The sequence below is a fragment of the Vitis vinifera genome, chromosome 19, assembly GCF_030704535.1.
Source record: "Vitis vinifera cultivar Pinot Noir 40024 chromosome 19, ASM3070453v1".
NCBI classification, from domain to species: domain Eukaryota; kingdom Viridiplantae; phylum Streptophyta; class Magnoliopsida; order Vitales; family Vitaceae; genus Vitis; species Vitis vinifera.
This window is the reverse complement of record NC_081823.1, coordinates 12,867,610-12,892,759: the sequence shown is the minus strand read 5'-3', so window position 1 is coordinate 12,892,759 and position 25,150 is coordinate 12,867,610. Positions and strand designations below refer to the sequence as shown.

General features: G+C 35.3%; 3 protein-coding genes across 5 annotated transcripts; all 3 read left to right on the top strand.

Moving 5' to 3' along the window:
• The first annotated feature begins 6,115 nt into the window (after window positions 1–6,115).
• Window positions 6,116–14,231, top strand: LOC104877651 (uncharacterized). Of its 3 annotated transcripts, XM_059735298.1 has the most exons (4): window positions 6,116–6,293; window positions 8,944–9,298; window positions 9,394–11,776; window positions 12,483–14,231. In XM_059735298.1, exon 3 carries the CDS (start codon window positions 10,085–10,087, stop codon window positions 11,162–11,164), a length of 1,080 nt encoding a protein of 359 aa, XP_059591281.1. In that variant the 5' UTR covers window positions 6,116–6,293; window positions 8,944–9,298; window positions 9,394–10,084; the 3' UTR covers window positions 11,165–11,776; window positions 12,483–14,231. The 3 variants fall into 3 exon arrangements, with proteins under 3 accessions (XP_059591281.1, XP_059591279.1, XP_059591280.1); XM_059735296.1 differs by having other exon boundaries at window positions 6,116–9,298; window positions 13,967–14,231; XM_059735297.1 differs by having other exon boundaries at window positions 6,116–9,298.
• Window positions 14,232–15,423: 1,192 nt separating this feature from the next.
• On the top strand, window positions 15,424–16,688 carry LOC100853047 (probable glutathione S-transferase parC). Its single transcript, XM_003634699.4, has 2 exons — window positions 15,424–15,790; window positions 16,094–16,688. The coding sequence occupies exons 1-2, from the start codon at window positions 15,476–15,478 to the stop codon at window positions 16,436–16,438; spliced, it is 660 nt and encodes a 219-aa protein (XP_003634747.1). The 5' UTR covers window positions 15,424–15,475; the 3' UTR covers window positions 16,439–16,688.
• Window positions 16,689–19,779: 3,091 nt separating this feature from the next.
• On the top strand, window positions 19,780–20,169 carry LOC104877688 (probable glutathione S-transferase). Its single transcript, XM_019217041.2, has one exon. It carries the CDS (start codon window positions 19,780–19,782, stop codon window positions 20,110–20,112), a length of 333 nt encoding a protein of 110 aa, XP_019072586.2. The 3' UTR covers window positions 20,113–20,169.
• Window positions 20,170–25,150: the final 4,981 nt, after the last annotated feature.

Below are 25,150 nucleotides of genomic sequence, written 5' to 3'. Positions count from 1 at the left end.
ATATTCTATGAGGTATTTAAAAAGTATTTATTATATGTTCTATAAATTTGAAAAAATATAATATTTGATAATATCTAATTTACAAGTTAGAGTAAACAAATAATACTAATATTTTAGGTGTTTAAAAATTATTTAATATACATAAAGAAATAATATAGGTTTGAAATAAAGAATGATATTTATTATATATTATGTAAGTTTGAAAAAAAGAATAATATTTGATAAGGTATTTAAAAGTTATTCACTTCAAAAATACATTTGGTAATAATAATTTTTAACCATCTTTCATATTTGATGAAGAAAAATTATTCAAGTTGGTTCCACTATTAAATAGGTGAGAGAAGGGCAAAAAAGTCAAAGAGAGAATGAGAAAGGTGAGGTGATTGGTTAGTTTTTTCATTTAATAGTCAAGGGTATTTTAGGGATTTTTTAAAGACAATATCCTTACTCTCAATTTCCACTCTTTTATTGGGTGTTGGGCTTAAATATGAAACTTATATGGACCATACATTAATTTTTGGGCCTAGCTAGGCCCAAAACACAATTTTCCCAAATAATTATAATTAATTTGTTATTTAAAATGTTCTTTTAATATTTTGTTTATTTGATGACTTTTAATATAAATATGTTTGGTGCAACATATTTAACAAAGGGCATACTTGCCCTAATGGTTCACCACACCTCAATTGAAGCTTTTGTCTCCCCAACAACAAACTAAAAGGGATTTTTATCAAGCTTTCACTATAGTAGCACACTATAGCATTTTGGATTTTTATCAAGCTTTCACTGTAATGGCATATTGTAGCATTTCACTGTAACAGAAGCACTGTAGCATGTTAACCCGTGTTGACCAATCGAAAAAGTTAAGAAAAATCGTCGAAATTTCGCTATGAGCCAATTTTTCGACGATTTTAACCAAAATTTGCTGAAATTTCTCCATCGACATTTCGCTCCCTTCTTTCGTATCGCCGATCGCCGAAACCGATATTTCATCGAAATTTCAACAAAAAAAGAGAAATTTTCAACCGTGGTTGTTTTTAAATATTCTAGAAGGTTGAAACTAAGTCTAAACTAAGTTGAACACAAAACATCAACAAATAATGAAATAACAAAAGGGAATTTAGGTACTTATCATATTAGAATTATTAAGGTCTGATGAAAATACTATTCTTAAAGTAGATCCATGATGAAAACACTATTCTTAAGGTAGATCCACCCTTATTGGAGATGAATCTCGATGATGTTGTAGAGAATTAATGTCTTACCTTCAAAATTCAATAGTTAGAAGGCTCATTTAAGATACACTTAATAGGTAAAAGAGTTGAGATCTTGAAGGGTTCCTTCGAAAGATGTACGGATAATGAGTATGTTTGTAAGAAGACTATAATAGTGAGTATGGTTGTAATATAGTGAACTTAGTTGCAACAATGTCAATAGCAAACTCAATTATAGTAGTGTCAAGGGTTAACTTAACTATAATAGCATCAAATATAGTGGACCATAGGTAGGCATAGTAGAGTTGCATAATGGATTACGTGAGTAGGCCACTTTCCTTCTTTTTTTTTTATCATGAATTCCAAAATTCCTTTTGATAACGGTCTTCTTTCTTTTTCTTTTTCTCATTGGATTTCTCTTCCTATATTTAGATCATTTGCATTTTTAGAGCATATGCCCTCTCAAATTATTTAGAACTAGCATAATTTTAAGGCACTACCTTATCAAATGATGTCAACTACATTTAGAAAACTAACCTTTTTTTCAATACTTGGATTTCCTCTTTTATTTTGAGCTATTTGTCATAGGATGCTTCAAATGAGCCTTCTCATGGATTTATATAGAGCCCAAGAAGCTTCTGGAGACTCTTGGAGCCATCTACACTAAGCTATTGGAGGGAAGAGTGTGGAAGGTTCTAGAGATGCCTATAGATGTCCACACATCTCTACACTATGGTGGAAGGCATGAGAGGAGTCCAAGGCTTTCTAGAGAATTCTAGAGATCTCTTGTACATAGGGTTGTACATAGAATTGTGTAGGGTATTCTAGAATCTTCTTAATTTGTAAGGAACCCTCCAAGGTTCCAGAGAGTTCCATTGGTGCCTATAAATAGGTGAGGGCCTCATTTGGCCAAGGGACCACCCAAATCACTTCCTAACCAAGCAAGTGAGTTCCCAAAAGCACTTGTAAAGGCTTCCTTGAGTAATAACAACTTCCATTCTTTAAGAGTTGCCTACTACGCCTTCTCAAGCTTCCGAGTCGTGAGCATCTTAGCTTAGCAAGCTAAACATTAGGAGACAGGCTGACTTGGCAAGATCAAGTGTCTTGACTTGTCTAAGTGTTGCACAAGCTTAGGAAAAGACTAAGTCTGTGACAAGTGATACTAGAGCGCGGCTATGAAACGAGCATAGTAAAGAAAGCATGTTGGGCTCTAACATGGAGGAGACTAGCGAGCAAACCCGTGGAAGGGAGATCGAGCCTACTGCACGGGGCAAGGGCAGGAAGGATAAGTCTCGTGATGCCATAGCCAACATGGAGGCAAGGCTAGCCAAGGTGGAGCTAGCCATGGCAGACACCCGGGAAGGGGTGGACTTGATCGAGCAAGGCATGGAGAAGGGTATTGAGGATCTAAGGGAGCATATCTAAGACCTTCGTGAGGGGGTGCTAGGCTCACAAGTTCAACCGGTGTCACATGAGGAGTTCATGTCTTTCCAAGAAAAGGTCTTTAGCATGCTTGCTAACATGGAGTCAAGGATAAAGGCCTTGGCCACTTGAATGGAGTCCCAAGACCATGAGGTTAGGCAGGAGTTGGCCATCTATAAGGCTGTTGTGTTGGCACAAGTCATGGCCACCTAAGAGGCATCTAGGGTGGAGGTGTTGAAGCCACAATGGTTTAGTGGCAAGCGGGATGCTAAGGAGTTGGACAACTTCTTATGGCATATGGAGCAATACTTCAAGGCTATCGCACTAAATAATAAGGCGGCTAAGGTAAGGATTGCAACCCTCTACCTCACTAACACAACTACTCTATGGTGGCATTAGAGGTTTGCCGATATGGAGAAAGACATTTGCACCATAGAGACGTGGGAAGACTTCAAGAGGGAAATCAAAAGGCAATTCTACCCTGAGGACGTGGCCTACTTGGCTAGGAAAAACATGAGGCGTCTCAAGCATATAGGCTCGATATGAGACTATGTTAAGGAATTCTCTTCACTCATGCTTGAGATTCCTAATATGACTAAGAAGGAGTTGCTATTCAACTTCATGGATAACCTACAAGAATGGGCCGAGCAGGAATTAAGGCGTCGAGGTGTTCAAGACTTAGCCACTACTATGGCAGTAGCAGAGTCTTTAACGGACTACAAAAGGGGAGACTCCTCCAAGGTTGAGTCTTTGGAGGATAGCCACGCCACGGGTGGGGGAGATGAGGTCTCAAGGGACCACAATGCTCTTAGAATGGGATTAGGCAAGACGCTTAATGTTCGAGAAGGAAGGGGTAAGGTGGAAAGGAAGGAGTTTACGCCTAAAATCAAATGCTTCCTATGTGACGATCCACATTGGGCACGGGATTGTCCAAAGAGAAAGGCGCTCAATGCCATGATCAAGGAGAGGGAACAGGAGGACGAAGCACATATGGGCTTGATGCAGTTACTAGGTGCCCTCCAATTCAACCCAAAGTCTAGTACGCCTAAGACCTCCTTACTATCAAGGGTGCAAGTAAAGGAGGCAAAAGGGGAGCAAGCTAAGGTAGCCCGCACATACATCGACAAGGTCACCAAGGGAAAGGTGAACTTGATGGGTAAGAGGAAGCAGCACTCCAAGCATCGAAAGTGCAAGGATCTGCATCCATCCGAGGCCTCACAAGAAAAGGAGGTGAAAAATATCCTGGTTGAATGGGTCACCAGGAGAATAAGGGTCCCTCCTGTGATAGAGTATCTAGTCCGATGGAAAGGACTACCTAGGAGGCATGTAAGCTGGGAATATGCGGATGCCTTGAGAAGGTTCTGGAAACACATCGAGAGGTTTCAGAAAGAGGCAACAAAAAAGACGTCAACGGAATAGGATGGGGAGAGTGTCATAGGATGCTTCAAATGAGCCTCCTCATGGATTTATATAGAGCCCAAGAAGCTTCTAGAGACTCTTGGAGCCATCTACACTAAGCTATTAGAGGGAAGAGTGTGGAAGGTTCTAGAGATGCCTATAGATGTCCACACATCTCTACACTATGGTGGAAGGCATGAGAGGAGTCCAAGGCTTTCTAAAGAATTCTAGAGATCTCTTGTACATAGGGTTGTACATAGAATTGTGTAGGGTATTCTAGAATCTTCTTAATTTGTAAGGAACCCTCCAAGGTTCCAGAGAGTTCCATTGGTGCCTATAAATAGGTGAGGGCCTCATTTGGCCAATGGACCACCCAAATCACTTCCTAACCAAGCAAGTGAGTTCCCAAAAGCACTTGTAAAGGTTTCCTTGAGTAATAACAACTTCCATTCTTTAAGAGTTGCCTACTACGCCTTCTCAAGCTTCCGAGTCGTGAGCATCTTAGCCTAGCAAGCTAAACATTAGGAGATAGGCTGACTTAGCAAGATCAAGTGTCTTGACTTGTCTAAGTGTTGCACAAGCTTAGGAAAAGACTAAGTCTGTGACATAATGCTCTTATTAAGGACTCCAAAGTTCCTAGGTGATGGTCAACTTATTTTTTGGGGGTAACATAGATCAACAATGCACTTTCACTACTTCCCATCACTTAATATTTGGGATACATAGATCAACAATGTATTTTTCACTACTTCAATGAATAATGTCTTTGAATTCAATAACATTTCATGAGCAATTGAGTTGTTGCCCTTGAATGGATTGAATTTTGAAAAGGCAAATTCCAGCTTCATGGTAGATTTGATAGAGTCTTCATAATTTAGCCCTAGTTTTCCATCTTTTGGGTTTCTCTTGTTGTTGAGCACCCTTTGTAGTAGAAAGTCACTTATTTTGAGTTCCTTTTGCAAATTTTTTTATCATCTACTCTCATTATAATGTATTAATATTCTAGGTTACTCTACTAAGTGGGAAGGTGTCCAACATTAGTGACCATGTATGTTAAATAAATATTTTGTTTAAAATAAATATCTTACAATTTTTTTTAATTAATTATTATAATATTATCAAATAAATATTTTTTTAATTTTTTTTTAAAAATAATAATTGATTTTACTAGTTTTAATAAATAAATTAAATGGTATTTTAACCTCAAACTCTACTCTCACAAAAATTGAGTACTGTATAGTTTTTTTTTTTCCTTTTCAAATGTCTGTATTCATTAGGCATAAAAAAAAAAAGCTTTGTTATAAAAACTATCTACAAGGTGTTTTCGAAAATAATTTGAAAATAATTTTTTGATATTTTGTAAAATAAAAATTTATTTGAAAACTTCAAATGTTTTAAAATAATTTTTATTTATAATATTTTATCTTTAGTCATTTTTTTTATATTTGTATAATTATTTTTTAAAACAATTCTCATCAAATAATGAAAAAAATTGAATATAACCAAAAGATATTCTCAAAAAATACCATGATGTTTTCTATTTTATATTATTAAACATGTTTTTTTTTTGTGTTCTAAATAAATTGAGAGATTAACAAACATACTTAATATTTCAATATCTAATCTCTATTAGAAGTAACAAAGATTTTCTTTTTACTATTTTAATTATAATTTATAAAAAAGAAAAAAAAAATGTGACACTTATACCATATGGAACAAGCATAGATATTAAAAATGCGTTTGATAGTAATCTTAGGAAGTGTTTCTGAACTTTGTAACACTTAAAAAAATTTTATCTTTTAAAGTATTAAAAAGATTATAAATATTTTATAAAATCACTGTCAAACCTAATCTAACATTATTTAAAATAATAATAATAATTTTAGTAAAAATGACTTTTGTATTCAAATTATACTTTGACATCAATTTTGTTGGATTTCAAACTTTGGGTTAAAATAAGAGCGAGTAGGGTAGTTTTGGATTGATATTTTTTTCCTTTATTACTTTTTATGAATATTGAATAAAAAATAATTATATTAATTAGCAAAAACGCAACACACGCATAGTGCTGCTGGATTTTGCACCACACTAGACATCCGTGCACCCTCTCACCTCTCCTGCATGTAAAGCAGAACCCTAAAGGCGGGAAAATTTCGGAAAATCTCCGACAGTCCTCAGAAATTTCTTAACTCAAACACCATGAATGAAAGGAGGCTCTAGGCCCGTCACCCAAGTTTACCCATTTTCTTTCTCTTATAGGTAAATGTTCCAACACCTATTTATTTAACCTTCTCACCATCCAAACAGCCCAATATCGTACATTATCAGCTGTGGACTGGATTCTATTTTAATATAATTTTTTTTTAATGATTTTGAAGGGCCCTGTAATTTTTTATGTTCTTTTTAGCCTTCAATTTGTTTCGAGTTCAAAGACACCCTCGTTGTGCATTTTGTCTTCGTGAGGAGGCTTCATTTGCTAAAATGTTGCCAGTTTCAGGGACTTTAATTCCATCAAACTTCAGGGAAAATTTTGTAGTGAGAGCTTCAATTCTACTGAAAAAATGAATGATAAAGATTATCAATTTCACTATTTGGCTCTGCTCTTTTTGGTAGATTTGTTGTTCCTGTGAGGTGTTTGATTTCCTAATTTATGTGATTTATCACAGTAACAATTTCGCCACGATTTCGTCCTTTCAGGAACTTCATTAAGTTTTATGCAATTTCGCCTGTAATTTTAGAGACCTAATTCTTTCTTTGGTCCCCTCTTTTTGGTGACCATGGCTTTCTGCTTAATATAAATTATTGTATCTAGTTAATTGCATAAAAATAATGCTGTATCTGCTATAGTTTGTCTACAATACTTCTTGGCTATATAAAGAATGAAGTAACCATATATTCTGTGTACAAAGTACGAGTTAGAAATTTTTTAAGACAAAGTTTTGTTGAAGTATGTATAACAGAACCCCAAAGCAATTTAATGGTTAAGAAATATGTTTTAAACTGCATTGACCCATGTGAGATATAAATATTGTTGTATTTACTGAATCAAGTAGATGAAACCCGAGTTTTTGTTCAAATTGTAGCTACAAGAAATGAATGAATTTTGAAATTTGTCCCATGTATAACTTTCAAGGGATTGATTCATATGTGACATGTTACCTTATCGATGGACTCGATTTTATATTATTTCTTTTGGGCCTTCATACAGATGTATGCTAAAAGTTGCAATCTATCAGGAGTTTCATCCGGAGACAAAGTTGGCAGGCTTTGCTATCATTTTCCCCTGCAGATTTGGGGTTTTGAGTGTATGAATCATGGTTCTAGATTTTTATTGTTTGTGCTGATAAGTGATAAATATTAGTTGATGGTTGTATACACATAGATACATATGCATCCGTCCATGATTTATGCTACTAAATTTTTGTTTACTCAGGGAAAAATAAATAATGGCCTTAAAAAGTTTCATTTATTAAATAAGTTTTTTTACTCTCTCTCTCTCTCTCATGCATTTGTTATATGTTCTCAACGGAATTAATAAATTTGATTTAATTCCTTTAACTTCCTTCGTCATTGCTATTACAAGCTGGATGAGTTTGTATGGAGATAGGATGTTGCTTTGATTTTTAGATGTTTTGTTATTATATGGATGTAAATGCAATTCATTACTTCTTTTGGCCTGGCAAATTACTTGCTAAGGTTTCTGAAAGTTTATTAGCATCTTAAAAATTGCATTGAAGTAGAAATATTTTTGTGATTGAAATATGTGAAACTTTTACATATTGAATTGCTTTGGTACCACACTTCATTCCCCTTCTTCAAATATGAATAATCTAGTAGAATTGATGCAGTTTCCTATAAATTTCTGTCTCTGTGTGTGTGCGCTTGTCCACATGTGCATGCTCTTTTACTTTATCCCTTATATTAGTCAAAAATAGGGATACCTAGTTAAAATAGAGCTATGACCAAGTAGCATTTGCAGCTCTTTCCTTCAAACCAGATGTTCCCTAGCTCATGAGATGTGGTTCCATTGTACAAGAAATTTTATTTATTAGAGTGAACCAGAGCAGGAATATGGCTGTGTTGAAACTAGGCTGGTTTCAGAATGACAATTTTACTTTTGTTCTTATCTTGTTCAAAACTTGGTTACAATATCCCTTTAACCACCTTTTGTTTGTATTGAAATGAATAACAATAATGAACCTACTTCAATTAGCAATTTTAAGGCTTTCTTAACTATTGTAACACTTTTGAATTAGAAGTCAAACCGCTATTATACATCTTAAGAAAACAAAAAGGTCAAACTTCCATTTTTTTTCTCTGCTTCAAATCAGAATAGGCACTTTGTACTGTTTTCTCTTTCGGATTCTTTTTTCCTTTTTAAATTATGAATAATATTTAGTCTGCCAGAGTAGCCCAGTTGGTCAGGGCGAATGTTGGGAGGTGTGGTCCCTGAATCTTGCTACTGATGATACCTTGATTTACTTGGTGCTGGTTGTTAGAGTGTGGTCAACACCCCAAGGTTTGGGTCCCCATGGAGAGTCTTAAGGGCTTGGCCATAGAAGGTTCCTCAGTTATCGAAAAAAAAACAAAATTATAAATAATATTTACTTATGATTTATGCTACTCTTAAATTCTATGCTATCTCTTTGCTTTCATTTCCAATTGATTTTCGTACCGTCTTACCTCAATTCTAGGGAACTTTAGTTCCTAAAAAGGCACAAGGTATAAATTATGGGGTGTAGTGTTATCATATATTAGACTTTTTGGGATGTTGTGTTGTTTTAAACCTTCTTATATACATGATTTGAACTTAGTTTTCACCGTTGGAACCAAAATTAAGTGTAGTTTTTACCTTGAAGGCTTGAACAAGTATAGCACATACTAATGGATTGGTTGCATTATTTTATAGTAGGTAAATGGAAAGTAATATCAATATATTGCTATCTTTATTTTGGAGGGGAGATCATAAAGGCTGACAATGGGTCCATCAATTATAAAGGTGGATGTACTAATGGCATATGTATTAATCAAGGAATCTCACATGCTGAATTTGTTTTTAAAGCAAGTAAGAAAGTCCAAATTGACCCATCTAGTCTGTCATTTAAGTGCACCTTGAAGTTTGATAAATCTTTACTCCAGCCATTGGATGATGATGATGACATATATAGCATGGTCCTCTTCAATGACGGTTTCTCAAGAGTCTATGCATTTGAAGCTCATAATGGAGGAGTAAAGCAAGGAGTAATAGATGAACAAAGCACTTTGTAAGTCACACCTGCATATTATCTTGCTTATCAGCATGATTAAATTTTATCCTCCTTTTTTATTCTAACTTTACATGAATATGTTAATCGTGCAGTGTTAATGTGGACAACAATCATTTTTCATCGCCATCATCATCATCTCAAGGTGTAAATGATGATAACATCATTCAGAGACATGAAGTTGCATCAAGATGCATAGAGTTAGAAGCAATTCCTCCAGTTTCAAGTACTCTTGGAAAGGCTATATCAGGTAGTGGGAAATTTTTACAAATGCTGATGAATTCCGGAATGCACTATACCTTACCTCCTTAGCTGGACGATTCAACTACAAGTTCAAGAGGAATTCTTTAAAGCACATGACTGCATGTTGCACAGCTGGTGGATGTCCTTGGAAGATAACTGCTCGTGGTGTTGGGGCTACCAAAATTGTGAGAGTGCACACATTTGAAAACTAACATAATCATTCTGCACAGGAGGAGTCTTCATCAGTGCCTGCATTACGACCAAATAAAGCGGCTCTTCTAATTGATGATATGATAAGGGCTAACCCTGATTACCTGCCCCGTCAAATCTGTGAAGATTTTGAAAGGCAGCATGGAGTGAAATTGACCTACAATCAAGCTTGGAAATGTAAAGAGAAGGCGAAGGAGAGAATATTTGGTCTTCTACACAATTCATATAAGTTGCTGCCCTGGTTATGTAAGCAGTTAATGGAAACTAATTCTGGGACAATTGCTGAATGGACTTCCTCAGACGAAGGTAATTTCATGCAATTGTTCATTGCACATGGATTTTGTGCATGGGTTTTTAATGGGATGCCGACCTATCATATCCATTAACTCATCCAACTTGAGTGGGCCACACAAAGGTGCTTTGTTTTCAGCCTTGGCATATGATGCTGATGATGACATGTTTCCATTAGCATATGCCATTGTGAGTTCGGAAAATTATTATAACTGGTTTTGGTTCTTACAGAGGCTAAAGCAGTTAGTTGGTGAAATGGAGGTGGTCATCATTTCTGGAAGGCATCATGCGATTATTCGTAGTGTTGCAGAGGTTTTTGGAGTTGAAAACCATGCATATTGTTATTGTCATCTAAAGGAGGACTTTAGCCACCAGTTGATGATGGGAAGGGAAGGTAAAGATAACGCTCTTAAACTACTTGATGCTGTTGCATATGCAAGGTTAGAAATTGGTTACAACAGTGCAATGGAGAACTTAAGGAGATTTGATGCTAACTTGGCCAAATGGGTTGAAGATAACAATCCTGAACACTGGGCGATGTCAAAGTTCCCTAAAAAGCGTTGGGACAAAATGAATACTAATATCTTTGGGTCATTTAGTGCTTGGGTCAAAGAAGAACAACATCACACAATATTTAGTTTCATTGAGAAGCACATGGATATGCTAGCCTCTTTGTTAGTTGAGCATAAAACCACAATGCAGAGTTGGGAAAGATCCATTGGCCCAAAAACTGAGGATAAACTCTTGCATAACATTGCCAAAAGCGAAACATTTTCAGATGGGAAGGCAAAGATAAGTGTTGACTTGAGGCAGCATACTTGCACTTGTTTGGCTTGGCAGATGTCGGGCATCCCATGTGAGCATGCATGCGCAATGATACAGAAGATGAACCAAGATATTTATGAATTTGTTGATGATTGGTATCATTTGTTCAAGCAGGAAATGGTTTATTCTGGCACTTTGCATCCACTTGAGTTTCAGAATCTGCCAACAGTTCATTCAAATGGAAATGTGCATGATCCAAATGGTTATGTGCATGTTTCTCTTGATCCTCCTGTTACAAAACGTTGTCTTGGAAGACCTCGACGGCAACGAATCAGGCCAAATTTAGAGAACAGATAATTGTACATTGCTCTCATTGCAACGGGGCCAGTCGGAATTGTGCTACCTGCAATGATCCAAATATCTGATCTAAATCTTTGTATGATTTGATGTCCAGCTATTGCAGACATTTGATCTAACCTTTTTTACATATTGTATTTGGTTTTCCAAAATTCTATCTGGGTGTTATTTGTAACTGAGTGTGTTATGACCTTTTCATATTGTTAAGTTGCTCCTGATTCTTAATGCTCAAATTGATCAAAGAATTATGAAATTGATCTATTAGTTGTTCTTCAATATGTTTGTCATGGAAGTTTGAACTGGTTTTTATTACTCTTTCCCCTAGTTTTGTTTGGGCAGAAATTTTAATTTTACCATTCCGTTTTCAGTAGTTACACTCTAAGGTATGCATAGTTGTTGAAGCTGGTGTTTGATTGAATGAATTATTCCATGTTTGTGACAATGGTTAGATTCTTTACACTAACAGCTCCAAATTTTGTGCCTTAAAAATTCATCTTATGGAATTCTTTTTACAGTTTCACATTTTTTCATAGGCATGGCCTGGACGAGAGATTGAGATGATGGTGGCTCTTCCTGAGGGAACAGAGACATGAGTAATTTTGAAGGCAAGAGGTAAGGCATGCCTTTGTATCTTATTTTTCATCTCTGGTAGCAAGAGGTGAGGATGAAACTAATAAGATGCTGTAAAGCAAATATTGAAGATGAAGAAGACAAGTGACCAACTTGGAACTTCACTTGCACTTAAACACACCAATGATGAATAAAACATACCTTCAGCTTTAAAACTAAGTAAAATACATTCAAAATAAAACCAATCATTGTGGGTTTTAGAAATCATGCAAATAAGAATGGGGAAAAGTTTCAAATTGTTGAAGGCCAACAAAGATAATATTTGGTTTCTGATATTATTATGGTATAATGTTCTGTTGCAAATTTTTATGTTCAATAGCTGATTTTATTTTATTATAAGAAGTTGGATTTGATTTTGAATTCCACATATATGCTGAATTCTATAATGTTCTTTTAGTTTGTGTTTCTGGAAGTAGAACGGTTGTACGATCTGCCCTTGGAATAAAATTTTGAAATCTCATTTTGGATATGGTTTTGCTTAACCTTAATATAGGCTTATTCTTTGATTTAATCCGATAATCTTATCTAAGTGTCAGTTCAGTCCTCTTGGTTGCACTGGTAGCACTACACTGATGGTGCATTTCTTGGTTGACAAATGATATTTACTGAAAAACAACAATATAATATCAGTTGCCTTTGGATATTTTCTGATATATACTGCATTTCTTAATTGCTTGTCTTTTCCCAGTGTCCTCTTTCTGAGGAAACCGAGTTCCATAAAAGAAACAGAATCCAGAGTTGAACAAGTCCAAGATAGTTGGACGCTTGGAGCAGAAGACATCTAATTCATCTGAATCTTTCTGTCTATTTTTAATATTCTCCAAAAGAGAAGACTAAAAAAAATATATCTTATTTTATAGGTTGAGTATCAAGCCAAGTACAAACTGCTTTATGTGTGTATGGTGAAATTAAAACCATCTTTTTGACTCATTTTGGAGCCCCCTTCCCATTGTTTGTGCAGGAAATTTTGTAGAATATTTTGCCTTTTTCCTTGTTTAAAAATACATATGGTTTGTCAAAAAAATGTTACCTTGGGATTTGTGTGGTTTAAATTTCATACTCTAGCTGTTTTATCTCTCCAAGTGGTATGTCCCCAGGTAGGTGTTCCCTTGTAAACAATGTGTGAGTTTATTAGTGCAATCTTTACTGTCATGACTGATCAATGACTGCTAGAAATATTGCTTTCGTTAACAGTGTCAACTATCATGAATTCAGTCTTAACTCTTTATCAGACCATGATTTTTTGTAGTTCTGCCTATTCAACAAGTAAGCCCCATCCTTTTAGGCACGTGATCTGGACATTTCAAGCATTGATTGTATGCTCTTTACTACTATAGGGATACCTTGTCCATGCTAAATATTCATGATGTATGTGCTAGCTCTCATTGACAATCTTGAAACAAAGAACATGTGCAGGTGTCCATTAAAAGGTCCATCCATTAGTATGGAGCCCCATAAAAATCACTGAAGATAATCCTATTTTTGCACAAACCTTCTCCTTGCTTCAACCCCACAAGTAAATATTAGCAAATAACCAAACTCTAAGTCACAAATTTAAAACAAGGTCCCTGTGTGATAATCACAAACCATCTACCCCTCAGAACAAGCCCAGGACACATCACTTTCATTCACTCACCATGTTTTATAATTGAGAAGATGTAAGCATTAAAATTCCTGGTTCCTGACTCTGTTTTCTCAATGGAACATGCCAATGTCAACCAGAACCAAGTCCAGAAGGTGTTTGACTAGTAGCTAAAACCAGTGGAGATGTAGAATCAGTTATTTTATTTTCCATATTTGTTTTTTGTTTGTTTTTTGTTATTTTATTGATCACAAAAAGTGTTTGAACAGTAACTGTTAAGAACATGAAAGATTGATTTGTTGTTTTTGGGTTTTTGTATTGCTTTCAACTAAGAAGTCTAGAAGTAAACGTTTTCTATTATTTAGGAATATGTCCCAGAATAATTTTATTTCAGTTAATTTTGTTATTGTGTCGAAAATAAGTTGTAACCATCTGAGTATAGTAATATTTATGGGATTAGTGTTTGGAGGGGGAGTTGAAGTTTGAACCCTTTTCCTTATATCATTGTTATCATCATCATTATTGTTTATCTTTGCTGCCAGTAGAGTTACATATTACAAATTCACAGCTAAATAAGACAGTCTATGCAGATGCATCTCCAGGAGCACTTCGGCTCCCATCCCTGCACCAAATCTCAGCCCAAGCAAGCTGCCTGGATGTGGTGGTGAAGTTTAGGTCAAACAAGATTCCAGGTTCTTAATTGAAACTTAGAAGTGGGTACTAATTTGTATGCTTTAGAATTGTTACTATAGGCCATTAGCCATCAAATCTGTTTGAACATTTTCTTCTTCAATTGTGAACAGAATGCATTTTGGCATGATTTTTAGGAAATGGAATTGGCCTTTGGAAATTCAACTACTGGTTAAATGGTGATCATTTAGTGTTTAATGAAGCATATGGAACTTGAATAATGTGAACTAATTGAAAACTGATACTGTTGCATGTTATAGATACCTCAATCTGATGGTTTCTGCAACAACCAGGTCCAAAAGATGCTCCCCCTTCCTGTGTATCTCCCCTGAACAGTCTATTCTTTTGCTTCCCTTTTCATCAATTCTCACTCCCTTTGTACCACAATTTCATTCCCTTTAATGCGAATTGACCAGGGGTGGATTCATTTGGAATGACATAGTAAAAAGATTGAAAAAAATATATAAAAGCAAGCATGCATCATTGATATGAATCGAGCATATCAGTATGCACATGAAAAATCATTTAACTTTCATCAAATCTTTGCATAAGATTAAACATGCATGCACTTCATGCATTTGAGCATATAGAAGGAATCAACCTACCAAATCTGTAGTATTTAGTTGATACTAGCGCTAATAGGAAGCTATAATATAATGATGTAAGAAAATTAAGCCATATCAACTGCTTATTAATATTATACAAACACTTACAAGTATTTGACTGTCATCAAACCACACAACTTTCAAGATGTTTAAAAATTTTTTAAACATATAATTAGAAATTGTACTTACTATCCTATTACTATTTTTTTTATTGATTATATAATTAATTGTTATAAAAATTTTATTATGTTGATAAATTATAATAATTAAATGTTTAAAAAAATATATTAGATTGCAAATTAATTTAAAAAGAAATAAAATAATTAATTTTATAGATATTTTTCATACGTAAAAATAAAGTAGATTTGGAATTTAAAAACAAGTTTAGAGCTTAGATAAAAATACAAACATCACAGAAATTTTAAGGAGTTATAATAAACACAAAGTTTAAAATAGTTTGACTTGTCCGCCCAAAAGGATGCAAGAATGGACCAGTGTACTTAATGGACTTGGGCTGACGACAGCAACGACGTGGAATGATCAAAGCAATGACCTCTCTGGAAGCATTATATTTAATAAAAAAATACATATGGGAATTCTGGAGTGAGAAACGAAACTGAGATGAGAACATAATATGGAAGGAAAATGAATGCTGAGATAAGCAATGAGCACCACCACCTCCTAGAAGTTCCAAGGTTTTAACCCACTCCCTGGGATTTGCTATAAATACCTGACAATTTCCCTTGTGTTGTTCATCAATACTTGAATAACTGAGTTTGAATCTTATCGATCACAGTAGTAGCAATGGCAGACGAGATTATCTTGTTGGATTTCTGGCCTAGCATGTTTGGTATGAGGGTCAGACTTGCCCTGGCAGAGAAGGGCCTCAAGTATGAATATAGACAGGAGGACTTGAGGAACAAGAGCCCTCTGCTGCTTGAGATGAACCCAGTTCATAAGAAAATCCCGGTTCTGATCCACAATGGAAAGCCCATTTGTGAGTCTCTGATAATAGTTCAGTATATTGATGAGGTTTGGAAGGATAAATCTCCATTGTTGCCTAGTGACCCATACCAGAGAGCTCAGGCCAGGTTCTGGGCGGACTACGTAGACAAGAAGGTATGTCTTTGCTGTTGATTTAAAGCATTTTCTTTTGTTTTTTTGTTTTTTGTTTTTTGTTTTTTTTTTTTTGGTTTGATAATGGTGAGGGATTTGTCCAAAATGCTGGGTTTCTCCTTCTTCACACATTCCCTTCTGATATTTTTCTTCCACCGGCCCTTCATTTAATTTGTTCCTAGCATATGAGATTTCTATGCTGAAGGGTCCTTAATAAACTTGTCCAACTATACGGAAAGTTGAAACTTGATGAAATGCTCCAAAAAAATAACCCTTTTCTCTCTTTGACTTTATTGTTTTCCACAGCTCTATGAACTTGGAGGGAAGATATGGTCAACCAAAGGAGAAGAGCAGGAAACAGGCAAGAAGGAATTCATAGAGTGCCTCAAGCTTTTGGAAGGAGAGCTTGGAGAGAAGCCTTACTTCGGGGGTGAAAAAATTGGGTTTGTGGATGTGGCCCTGGTGACCTTCTCTTGCTGGTTTTATGCATACGAGACCTTTGGCAACTTCAGCATAGAGGCGGAGTGCCCCAAGTTGGTAGCTTGGACCAAGAGGTGCATGGAAAAGGAGAGCGTGTCGTCTTCTCTGGAAGACCCACACAAGGTCCATGGCTTTATCATGGGGATGAGAAAGAGGTTTGGTATAGAGTAGAAGGGGCACATGGATTTGTTGTGAGGATAAGAAAGAAGCTTGGTATAGAGTAAAAGGGAAACATCATGGGCTATTGAGTAGTGTTGTTTAGTTAATATTAGATAATATATATGAGTGTTTGGCTGTTTGCTTAAGTTTTTTCTTTGAAATTGTATCGTTAATCTTTCCGGTTGAAATCCCTTTCTGAGGGTTGGTGGGTTTGCTGAGCTGTGTTCTTGTATTAAAGAAATAAAAGAGTTTTTAACTACCATTCCATCGTTTCATGTCACATAAACAAGTATTAAAACAAACTCATAAACCTATATATTAAAAAAAAAATTAAAAGCTTAATTAGAGAAATAAACATATTCAAACTCATGATCTTTCACTAAATGACATTTTAATATCTTATTGACAAAACCAATTTTTCTAAAAGCTTGTATCATTAAGATTTGGACTCATAATATATATCATATTCTCTAATAAAGATCGTACGTAAATAAAAGTATTTTTTGTGATGCTAATTTAATTAAGATAAATAATATCAATGCAGATTAACAGGACAGTGGAAAAGGGAATCAAGAAAAGAAAACCTAATGATTTTCAAAATAAAATGAAAGAAAATAAAAAGCCCCTTGAACAAAGCAGAAAATTGAATTACCCCAAAAAGAGCTTCTAAATAATTTCATAGAATTTGGGTAATAGAAGAAAACTCATACTGTTTTTTATTTATTTATTTATCATAGTTGCTTAACACAGTGATGAAACAAAATTTACAAGCCTTCTTGAATATGAAGGAAGCATCATGTTCTTTGGAGATGGACGGATTGAATGAATGAGTAACTTCTAATGTACATATGCCTTTAAAAACCTACAAGAAACTAATAACAAAATAGATTTACAAAGAGAAAGTATAACTCTTCAACATATGGCATCCAGATGCTTAATGGAAATGGCTTAGTTTAACAGTTTTGAGTAGAGGAAGTTAATACAACTTATTACATAATTAATAGATTTACTATAAAATTGATGCTACTCAAACTCTTTACAATAAAAGAAGCCTAGCTAATTTTAAAAGTTTTAGGGATTTTGGTTGCTTCATCCTTAGATATGGCAAAAACCTAGGAAAAATTGAAGTAAAGAGTGATAAGAACATCTTCTAAAGCTTATCACTTTAATGGTACCACTTGAGGCTTGCCCAAGTGGTAAAGGATTGGAAAGGGTTTGTAGGAGGTTCCAGATGAGGACAAAAATTTACATATGAAAAAGAAAAGGGACATTTTCTAAAGCTATCTACCATATAATAGAGCCTAGAGGGTGTTTCACAAGATATTAGGGTGCATAAAAGTTCAAATAGATGACCTAATCAACAATTCTAACTAGAGTTACTAAGATATTTGAAGTTGACTAAATGTCACAGGGGAGATTCTAGTCCATTCCATCGTTTCATGTCACATAAACAAGTATTAAAACAAGTTGGATAAGACATGCCAAACAAGAATAAGCCAAACAAGTCACCTATACAATGAAAATAATATGTACCAATTATTTTTTAAGGGAATGTACTTATTTTTACAATATGATGTATTTATTTTTTCTGAAGGATATACCCAAAGTTCTTCTATGCAAAATGGGATATGCAAAGACCTCAAAAAATTGGCCAAATGAGTCAGTTATAAAAATGAAAGCTCATGTCCAAAATAGGACAAATGAGTCAAGTATAGATGTACTTATTTTTTAAGATGTGCTTATTTTTTAATACGACGTATCTATTTTTTCAATTGATGTACGTAGGGTTCTAGGATGTAGAATGGGATATGTGAAAGCCTCAAGCCCATAAAAAAAGTGAAAGCCCTTTATGTCAGCCTAGGCCTACAAAAATGGAAGATCATGTCCAATTAGAGCAAATGAGTCACATACATAATATATATATATATATATATATATATATATGGTGTACTTATTTTTAAAACAATTCTGAAAAATAAATTTTTAAAAATAGTTTTTGAAATTTCTTTTTTGATATTTTATAGACAAAAAATTTGTTTTGGAATAGAAATATTTTTAAGTTGTTTTCTATATTTTTAAATATATTTTAATAATAAATTTTATGTGTAATGTTTTATTTTTAATCACTCTTTATGTTGCATGTTTACTTTTTAAATAACCATAAAAAAATCAAGTGAAAACCAATAAAATATGTTTTCAAAAATACCATATTTTTGCTTTTAAGATCAATTTTTTTTTTTTAAAATTGTCAAATTTGTTTTCTTGTTTTCTTGTTTTTTTTTTTTCTTTTTTGGTTTTCAAAAACAGAAAATTATTTCAAAAAATAATTACTAAATAGAGTATAAATCTTTTGTCTTTATCTATTAAGAGCAAAGAACTATAAAAATATTTTAAAATTAAAATAAAATATTTAATATGATTTTTTTATGAAAAAATATATATCTATTTTATTTTAATACAAACAAAAAATTGTAAATTTTAATCAAGCCATAAAGCTAGAACCATAGTAAACTAGAACCATATTCAATGATTCTGGTTTTATGACGGAGGAGATATGTAAGTGGTGAGATCACCCCGTATTTATTATTATTTATTATTAATTTTTTTTTTATGACAATCTCCCACATTTGAGAGTGTGTTTTTTTCTCATAGCGAAGAGTTCTCCTACCAAAAATTTAAAATAAAAAATAACATAAATATATTTCATGGAGTGGACAAGTGTACTTAGTTGACCAGGGCTGACGACAGCAATGACCTCTCGTGGAAGCAACCAGAGCATTGGATGCTCCATAACCAAAGTTTACTTCTCTCACAAACTTATGGCACAAGTTCATTATTTTAATTTCTATTATTTACTAGTAAAATTAAAATTTAATAAGTTTTTAAAAATAAATAAATGTGCTGATTTTTTTTTTTTGAATGCAGATATTATATATATAAAAAAACGCTAAATTGCTTTCTATCTGATAATATTTTTGGATTTAAATATGATATTAATTTTAAAATTAAATTATTTTTGTACAAATGATAAAAATATAAGAATATCTCAACTGACATTTTTAATTTTTTTTAATAAAAAAAGTGAATACATTAAACTGAGATTTGATAAAAAAAAATTCTAGACTGATAAAAAAATATAGAAAAACTTAAAATTTTGGAATTCTGGAGAGAGAAAGAAAACCGAGATAAGGATATAATATGGAAGGAAAGTGTATGCTGAGATAAGGAATGAGCATCACGCCATCACCACCTCCTAGAAATGTCCAAGGTTTTGACTCACTCTCTGAGATTTGCTATAAATACTTGACAATATCCCTTGGGTTGTTCATCAATACTTGATCACAGTAGGAGCAATGACAGACGAGATTATCTTGTTGGATTTTTGGCCTAGCATGTTTGGTATTAGGGTCAGACTTGCCCTGGCAGAGAAGGGCCTCAAGTATGAATATAAAGAGGAGGACCTTAGGAATAAGAGCCCTCTGCTTCTTGAGATGAATCCAGTTCATAAGAAAATCCCGGTTCTGATCCACAATGGAAAGCCCATTTGTGAGTCTCTGATAATAGTTCAGTATATTGATGAGGTTTGGCACGATAAATCTCCGCTTTTGCCTAGTGACCCATACCAGAGAGCTCAGGCCAGGTTCTGGGCGGACTACGTAGACAAGAAGGTATGTCTTTGCTGTTGATTTAAAGCATTTTTTTTCCATTGATTCATGGCGATTGGCTCAGATTTTGATAATGATGAGGGATTTGTCCAAAATGCTGGGTTCTTCTTCACACATTCTCTTCCCAAGGCACCATCATCATCATAGCTTGGGCCTGGTGCCTCAACTTAAGCCCAAATCCATTCCCACCATGGGCAAGCCCAAGGCATCATTTCCCCTCACATCCCACTTATTTGAGATGGCATGGCTCCATCAACATGCTTGGGTTGGGCTTCTTCTCAAGCCCAAGACTTCATCTCCTTCATAGCTTGCCTCTCCGCCTGGATATCATCCTTAGAGGAAGCTCCCACCACCGGCGACACCATGGAGAGAGGAGTGTTGGAAATCAAGCCCACGTCGCCTTCCTGCCTGTGCATGCTCCTCCCCATATTTAGCATCCTCTGTTTACTTCCCTGAATTAGTGTAATGTACATCCTTTATTATAATTGATTTAGGAGTAATTCTAGCAAGGTAGTTTATTCACTTTCCATGTAACACTTTCCATGTAAGGGAAATTCCGTCCGGTGATAGTGTACCATTTCGGAATTATCTCATATCTGTAGGCTATTTATTTATGCTTTCTTTCATTGTAAAAAAAAAAAAAAAGAATCACAGAATGAATTGAGTCTGTGTTCCTCCATAGTTTGTCTTCAAATTCTTCATGGTATCAGAGCAGGTTTAATCCTGTCTCATCGTCTTCATCTTTAGTCAGTATTTTTTTTTCCTACTCAATTCTATTCTTCTAGTTTATGCCTAAATACGGTCCAGCCTTTGGAATGGCTACCAACTCATCATCCTCTACTTCTGATATCATCATCTCATCGTCTTCATCCTCTCATCAGATGGAAACCTCTCATCTTCCAATCACAGCCCATAAACTGAATGAGCAAAATTATTTGCAATGGTCTCAGTCCATATTAATGTTTATACAGGGAAAGGAGAAAGATGACTACATCACCGGAGCTTCGGTGGCACCAAAAACCACAGCATCAACCTACAAAAAGTGGATAGCAGAAAATAATATGGTCATGTCCTGGCTAGTCAACTCTATGACCACTGATATTGGTGAAAATTTTCTATCATTTGATACTGCCAAAGAAATCTGGGACACTGCAAAAGAAACTTTCTCAGACAAGGAAAACACATCTGAAATCATCCAGATTGAAGGCATCCTCCACGATTTGCGTCAAGGAAACCTTACGTTAACTGAATATTTCAATACTCTTACTCGTCTATGGCGTCTGATTACTACTCAAAAAGTGCTATTTTGTAGCTTGTAATTAATCCTTTTAAACACTTTTGAGTAGTAGTTATTGCCTTTTAACTCAATTAACATGTTAAGGACCCTTGCAATCATTTCTAATCAAATTGTGTAAGTTTTGGTGTTTTTGTTAGTAATTTGATTACCAAAACAATCCAAGATTGAGGAGAGTTATTTGGAATCCATGGCAAAGCAATGAAGAGCTCAAATTCATGAATAACCAAGCTTTGGAGCTCCATAGCCCTTTGCCAAAGTCGTTCAAAGTATGCAAGGAGAGAAGCAAGGAGAAGAGGAAAACAGAGTGAAGAAAACAGAGGAAAGCCAGCTACAGTCTTCTTGCGCACTTTTGGAACACTTACCGAAGTCCATTTTCTATATTCTATATAACATTTCAAAGCTCAGGAAGTCAAGAATCCAATGCTTCAAACGGTGCACGATTTGGAGTTGAAACGAAGGAGTTACAGCCATTGCAAGCAGATCACTCCAAAGTGTTGCGAAATCAGCCTTTTGTTGCGAGAATTTCGTAGCCTTTTTGTACAGTGCTATGGAATTCCTCCTGAAGCTACCCGATACATGCCACAAGCTGGAACTCTGAGAACCTCAAGGTGGAAGCCAATTTCGCAGCCCTGCGAGTTCAGCTTGTTGATGCGAAAATATTTCGCAGCCCTCTTGAGTGTCTGCGAAATCTCGCAGACACCATTTTCACCTGCGAAATGGTCCTTAATGCTTCCCGATATTTGCCACCGACTCTTTTAGATCTTTTCTTAAGATATTTTTGTATAAATTTCCATTCCTCTCCTTGTAATCCACCAACCATAAGATTTCTTAGTTGGGAAGGTTGGAAAAACATTCCTATATAAACTCTCTTGCATCCACTGTAAGAGGGGCATGTAATCAGATATATAATGTAATCCAATATATAGAATCAACGAACAGAGCACTTGCTCTGTTTTTGATATATATTCTTGTCTTCTCTTTCATTTTCATTTTCTAGCCAACCAAACTCTGAGGATTTTTCCACAGAGGATGAGAGGCTAAGCTTTTTGTCTCTTGGAGTGAGGAAAGCCGGGTAAGTTTCCACATGCATAATTTGGAAGTTTTGTTGTTTTAGTTTTTAATGAAGAGAAAGTGTAACCCGTTAGTGATTTCTATGTTTTTAGTTAACTTAAAACACCTTAGAGTCACCTGGGCTAACACTTGGTAAGGCAAGTGATTTCCAACCATGGAAATGCACTAGTTTACCCCTTGCGAGCCTTTGGGAGGTGACTTGTAGGTAGGATTTTCTAGAATAGCCAACACTTGGTAAGCTTTTGGACTCCAAGGAGACATCCATTAGTTATCTCTTGCGAGTTTGAGAAGGGAAATCCAAGGTTAAAGATCATCTTGAATGGTAAGTGCTCGTGAGAGGCATGAACCATTGCAAGATGCATCAGTGAGAGAGATTTAGTGTTTGAACCCATTAATGGGAAGCATCTGTACAACACCGGTTGGAGAAGGAACTATATGTTAATTCTCTAATGCGAGGAAAATAAACAAGTGACCGGAACTCTCCATTTTGTATGAGGAACGAGCCTAGTGATCTGAACTCCAAGAAACACTTTTCTTTATAAGTAAAATCAGTTACTATTTTTGGTTAGTTTAAAACCAAATTTTTTTCATTCAAGCATCTTTATGTTTTCTTTTAAAGCTAACCTTGAAATGAAAAGGCACCAATTCAACTTTGAATTAACATCATTTGTGAAGTGAAAACCCATCCTAGTGAACGATCCTAGAGCCACTATGCTATAGTAGCTTTGTCTTTGCTACCCTAGTATATGGTGTAATAGGTTATAAATTTTGTTGATTAATCCCTCAATCAAGGAGCACCAGCTGGACACGAATCAGCTGAGACACCAATTAGGCACGAATCAAATGGCGCCGTTGCCGGGGATCGAACCCTGAATCAGATGGTGCCATTGCCACTTCCGCTGCTAGGGACGAATCAAATGGCGCCGTTGCCGGGGATCGAACCTCGAATCAAATGGTGCCATTGCCACTTCCACTGCTAGGGACGAATCAAATGGCGCCGTTGCCGGGGATGGTGCCACTTTACAGTGATATCACCTTTCTAGAGTACTTGTGATCTTCATCACAAGTTTGGTGACTTTTCTTTTCCTTTTACTAACTCTTTTTATTTCTTTATTGTTCATATTTTAGTATACCTTTTATTTAGTTTTTAGTTTACCTTAATTTTCTTTCTTTGAATTGTTTTTCTTTTATTTTCTTTTGTGTTCTCTGTTTTTAATTCATAAATTGCTAGTTGTGCATGCCATATTGAATACCATAGCAGAGGAAGCCATGAACTTCATGAGTTATGTGGCTGAAGTCTCAAGAGGATGGAATGAACCAAATGCTAGAGATATGGGAAGAATGACATCTCAACCTAAAGCTAAGGGTGAGATGTATATTTTGAATGATGGTATGAACATGAAGGCAGAGATTGCAGCTATGGAAAGGAGATTGGAAAAGCTAGAAATGACGAATATGCAACAAGTGCAAGCCATCTCTCAGTCATCATTGCAAGCTATGCCTTGTGCCATTTGTCTATCATATGAGCACTTGGTGGATGAGTGTCCTACCATTCCAGCCGAGAGGGAAATGTTTGGTGATTGCAACACCTACAATTCCAATTGGAGGGACCATCCAAATTTCTCTTGGAAACCACAGCCACCTCAGTATCAGCAACCTGCTCAAGCACCACAGCAAGCCTCAAACCTTGAACAAGCTATGGTGAATCTTTGCAAGGTCATGGGAGATTTTATTGAAAAGCAAGAAGCCACCAATGCTCGAGTCGATCAAAGAATTGATAGAGTGGAGAGTACTTTGAATAAAAGGATGGATGAAATGCAAAATGATCTATCTCAAAAGTTAGATATTCTCCAAGATTCAATCTCAAGGCTTGCCAACCTCAACATAGTGCAAGAGAAAGAAAACTCTCCTTCTCAACCTTGTCAAAATTCCAAGGGCATCCATGAAGTGGAGGCTCAAGAGGGAGAATCTTCAATGGTGAAGGAAATTGAAGAAGTGATCACTCTGAGGAGTGGTAAAGAGGTTGATCTGCCCACATGCAAGCTAGAGCATAAGGAAGAGAGTGAAACAGAGAAAGAAAATAGGGAGGAAATCAAAGGAAAGAAAAAGGGGGAAAGCATAGAGAATGATGGCTATGATATTAATGTACAAAGAGAACCACAGAGGATAGTCATCAAGGAAGAAATGATGAAACGCATGCCTCCACCTTTTCTCCAAGCTTTGTATGGCAAAATCATACAAACCAAGTCTCAAGTGAGGGATGTAAGCTTCATATGGGATCCGGGCAAGCTAAATCATGAGCAAATTTTTTGATGGACTTAGTCTTTTTAAAGACTAGCTAGTCCATATCTTTTTGTTTTGTTAATTTCTTGTTTTAATTTTGATTTCAATGTTTTAATTTGGATTTCAATGCTTTAATTTTGATTTCAATGCTTTAATTCTAATTTGTTTTGATGTAATATAGGTTTTTGAATGATCAAAATCAAGAGGAATTGCAAAGAAATTGAAGAAAAAAAATCAGAGCAAAATCGGAGTCAAACGGAGCGAAAACAGGGGAAAAACAAGGGTCTGCGAGATTTCGCAGCCTCTGCGAAATCGGCATTTTGTTGCCAAACCATTCCGCAACACTGTAGAAGTCTCTGCGAAAATTTTCGCAGCTGCGAAACCCATTTTGGCACACGAGTGCCACTT

Bases quoted from the DNA above. Each gene is read 5' to 3' on its own strand.
- LOC104877651 (XM_059735298.1), top strand. From the start codon at position 10,085: ATGGATTTTGTGCATGGGTTTTTAATGGGATGCCGACCTATCATATCC.
- LOC100853047 (XM_003634699.4), top strand. From the start codon at position 15,476: ATGGCAGACGAGATTATCTTGTTGGATTTCTGGCCTAGCATGTTTGGT. The intron at 15,791-16,093 runs GTATGTCTTTGC...TGTTTTCCACAG, and splicing joins CGGACTACGTAGACAAGAAG to CTCTATGAACTTGGAGGGAA.
- LOC104877688 (XM_019217041.2), top strand. From the start codon at position 19,780: ATGACAGACGAGATTATCTTGTTGGATTTTTGGCCTAGCATGTTTGGT.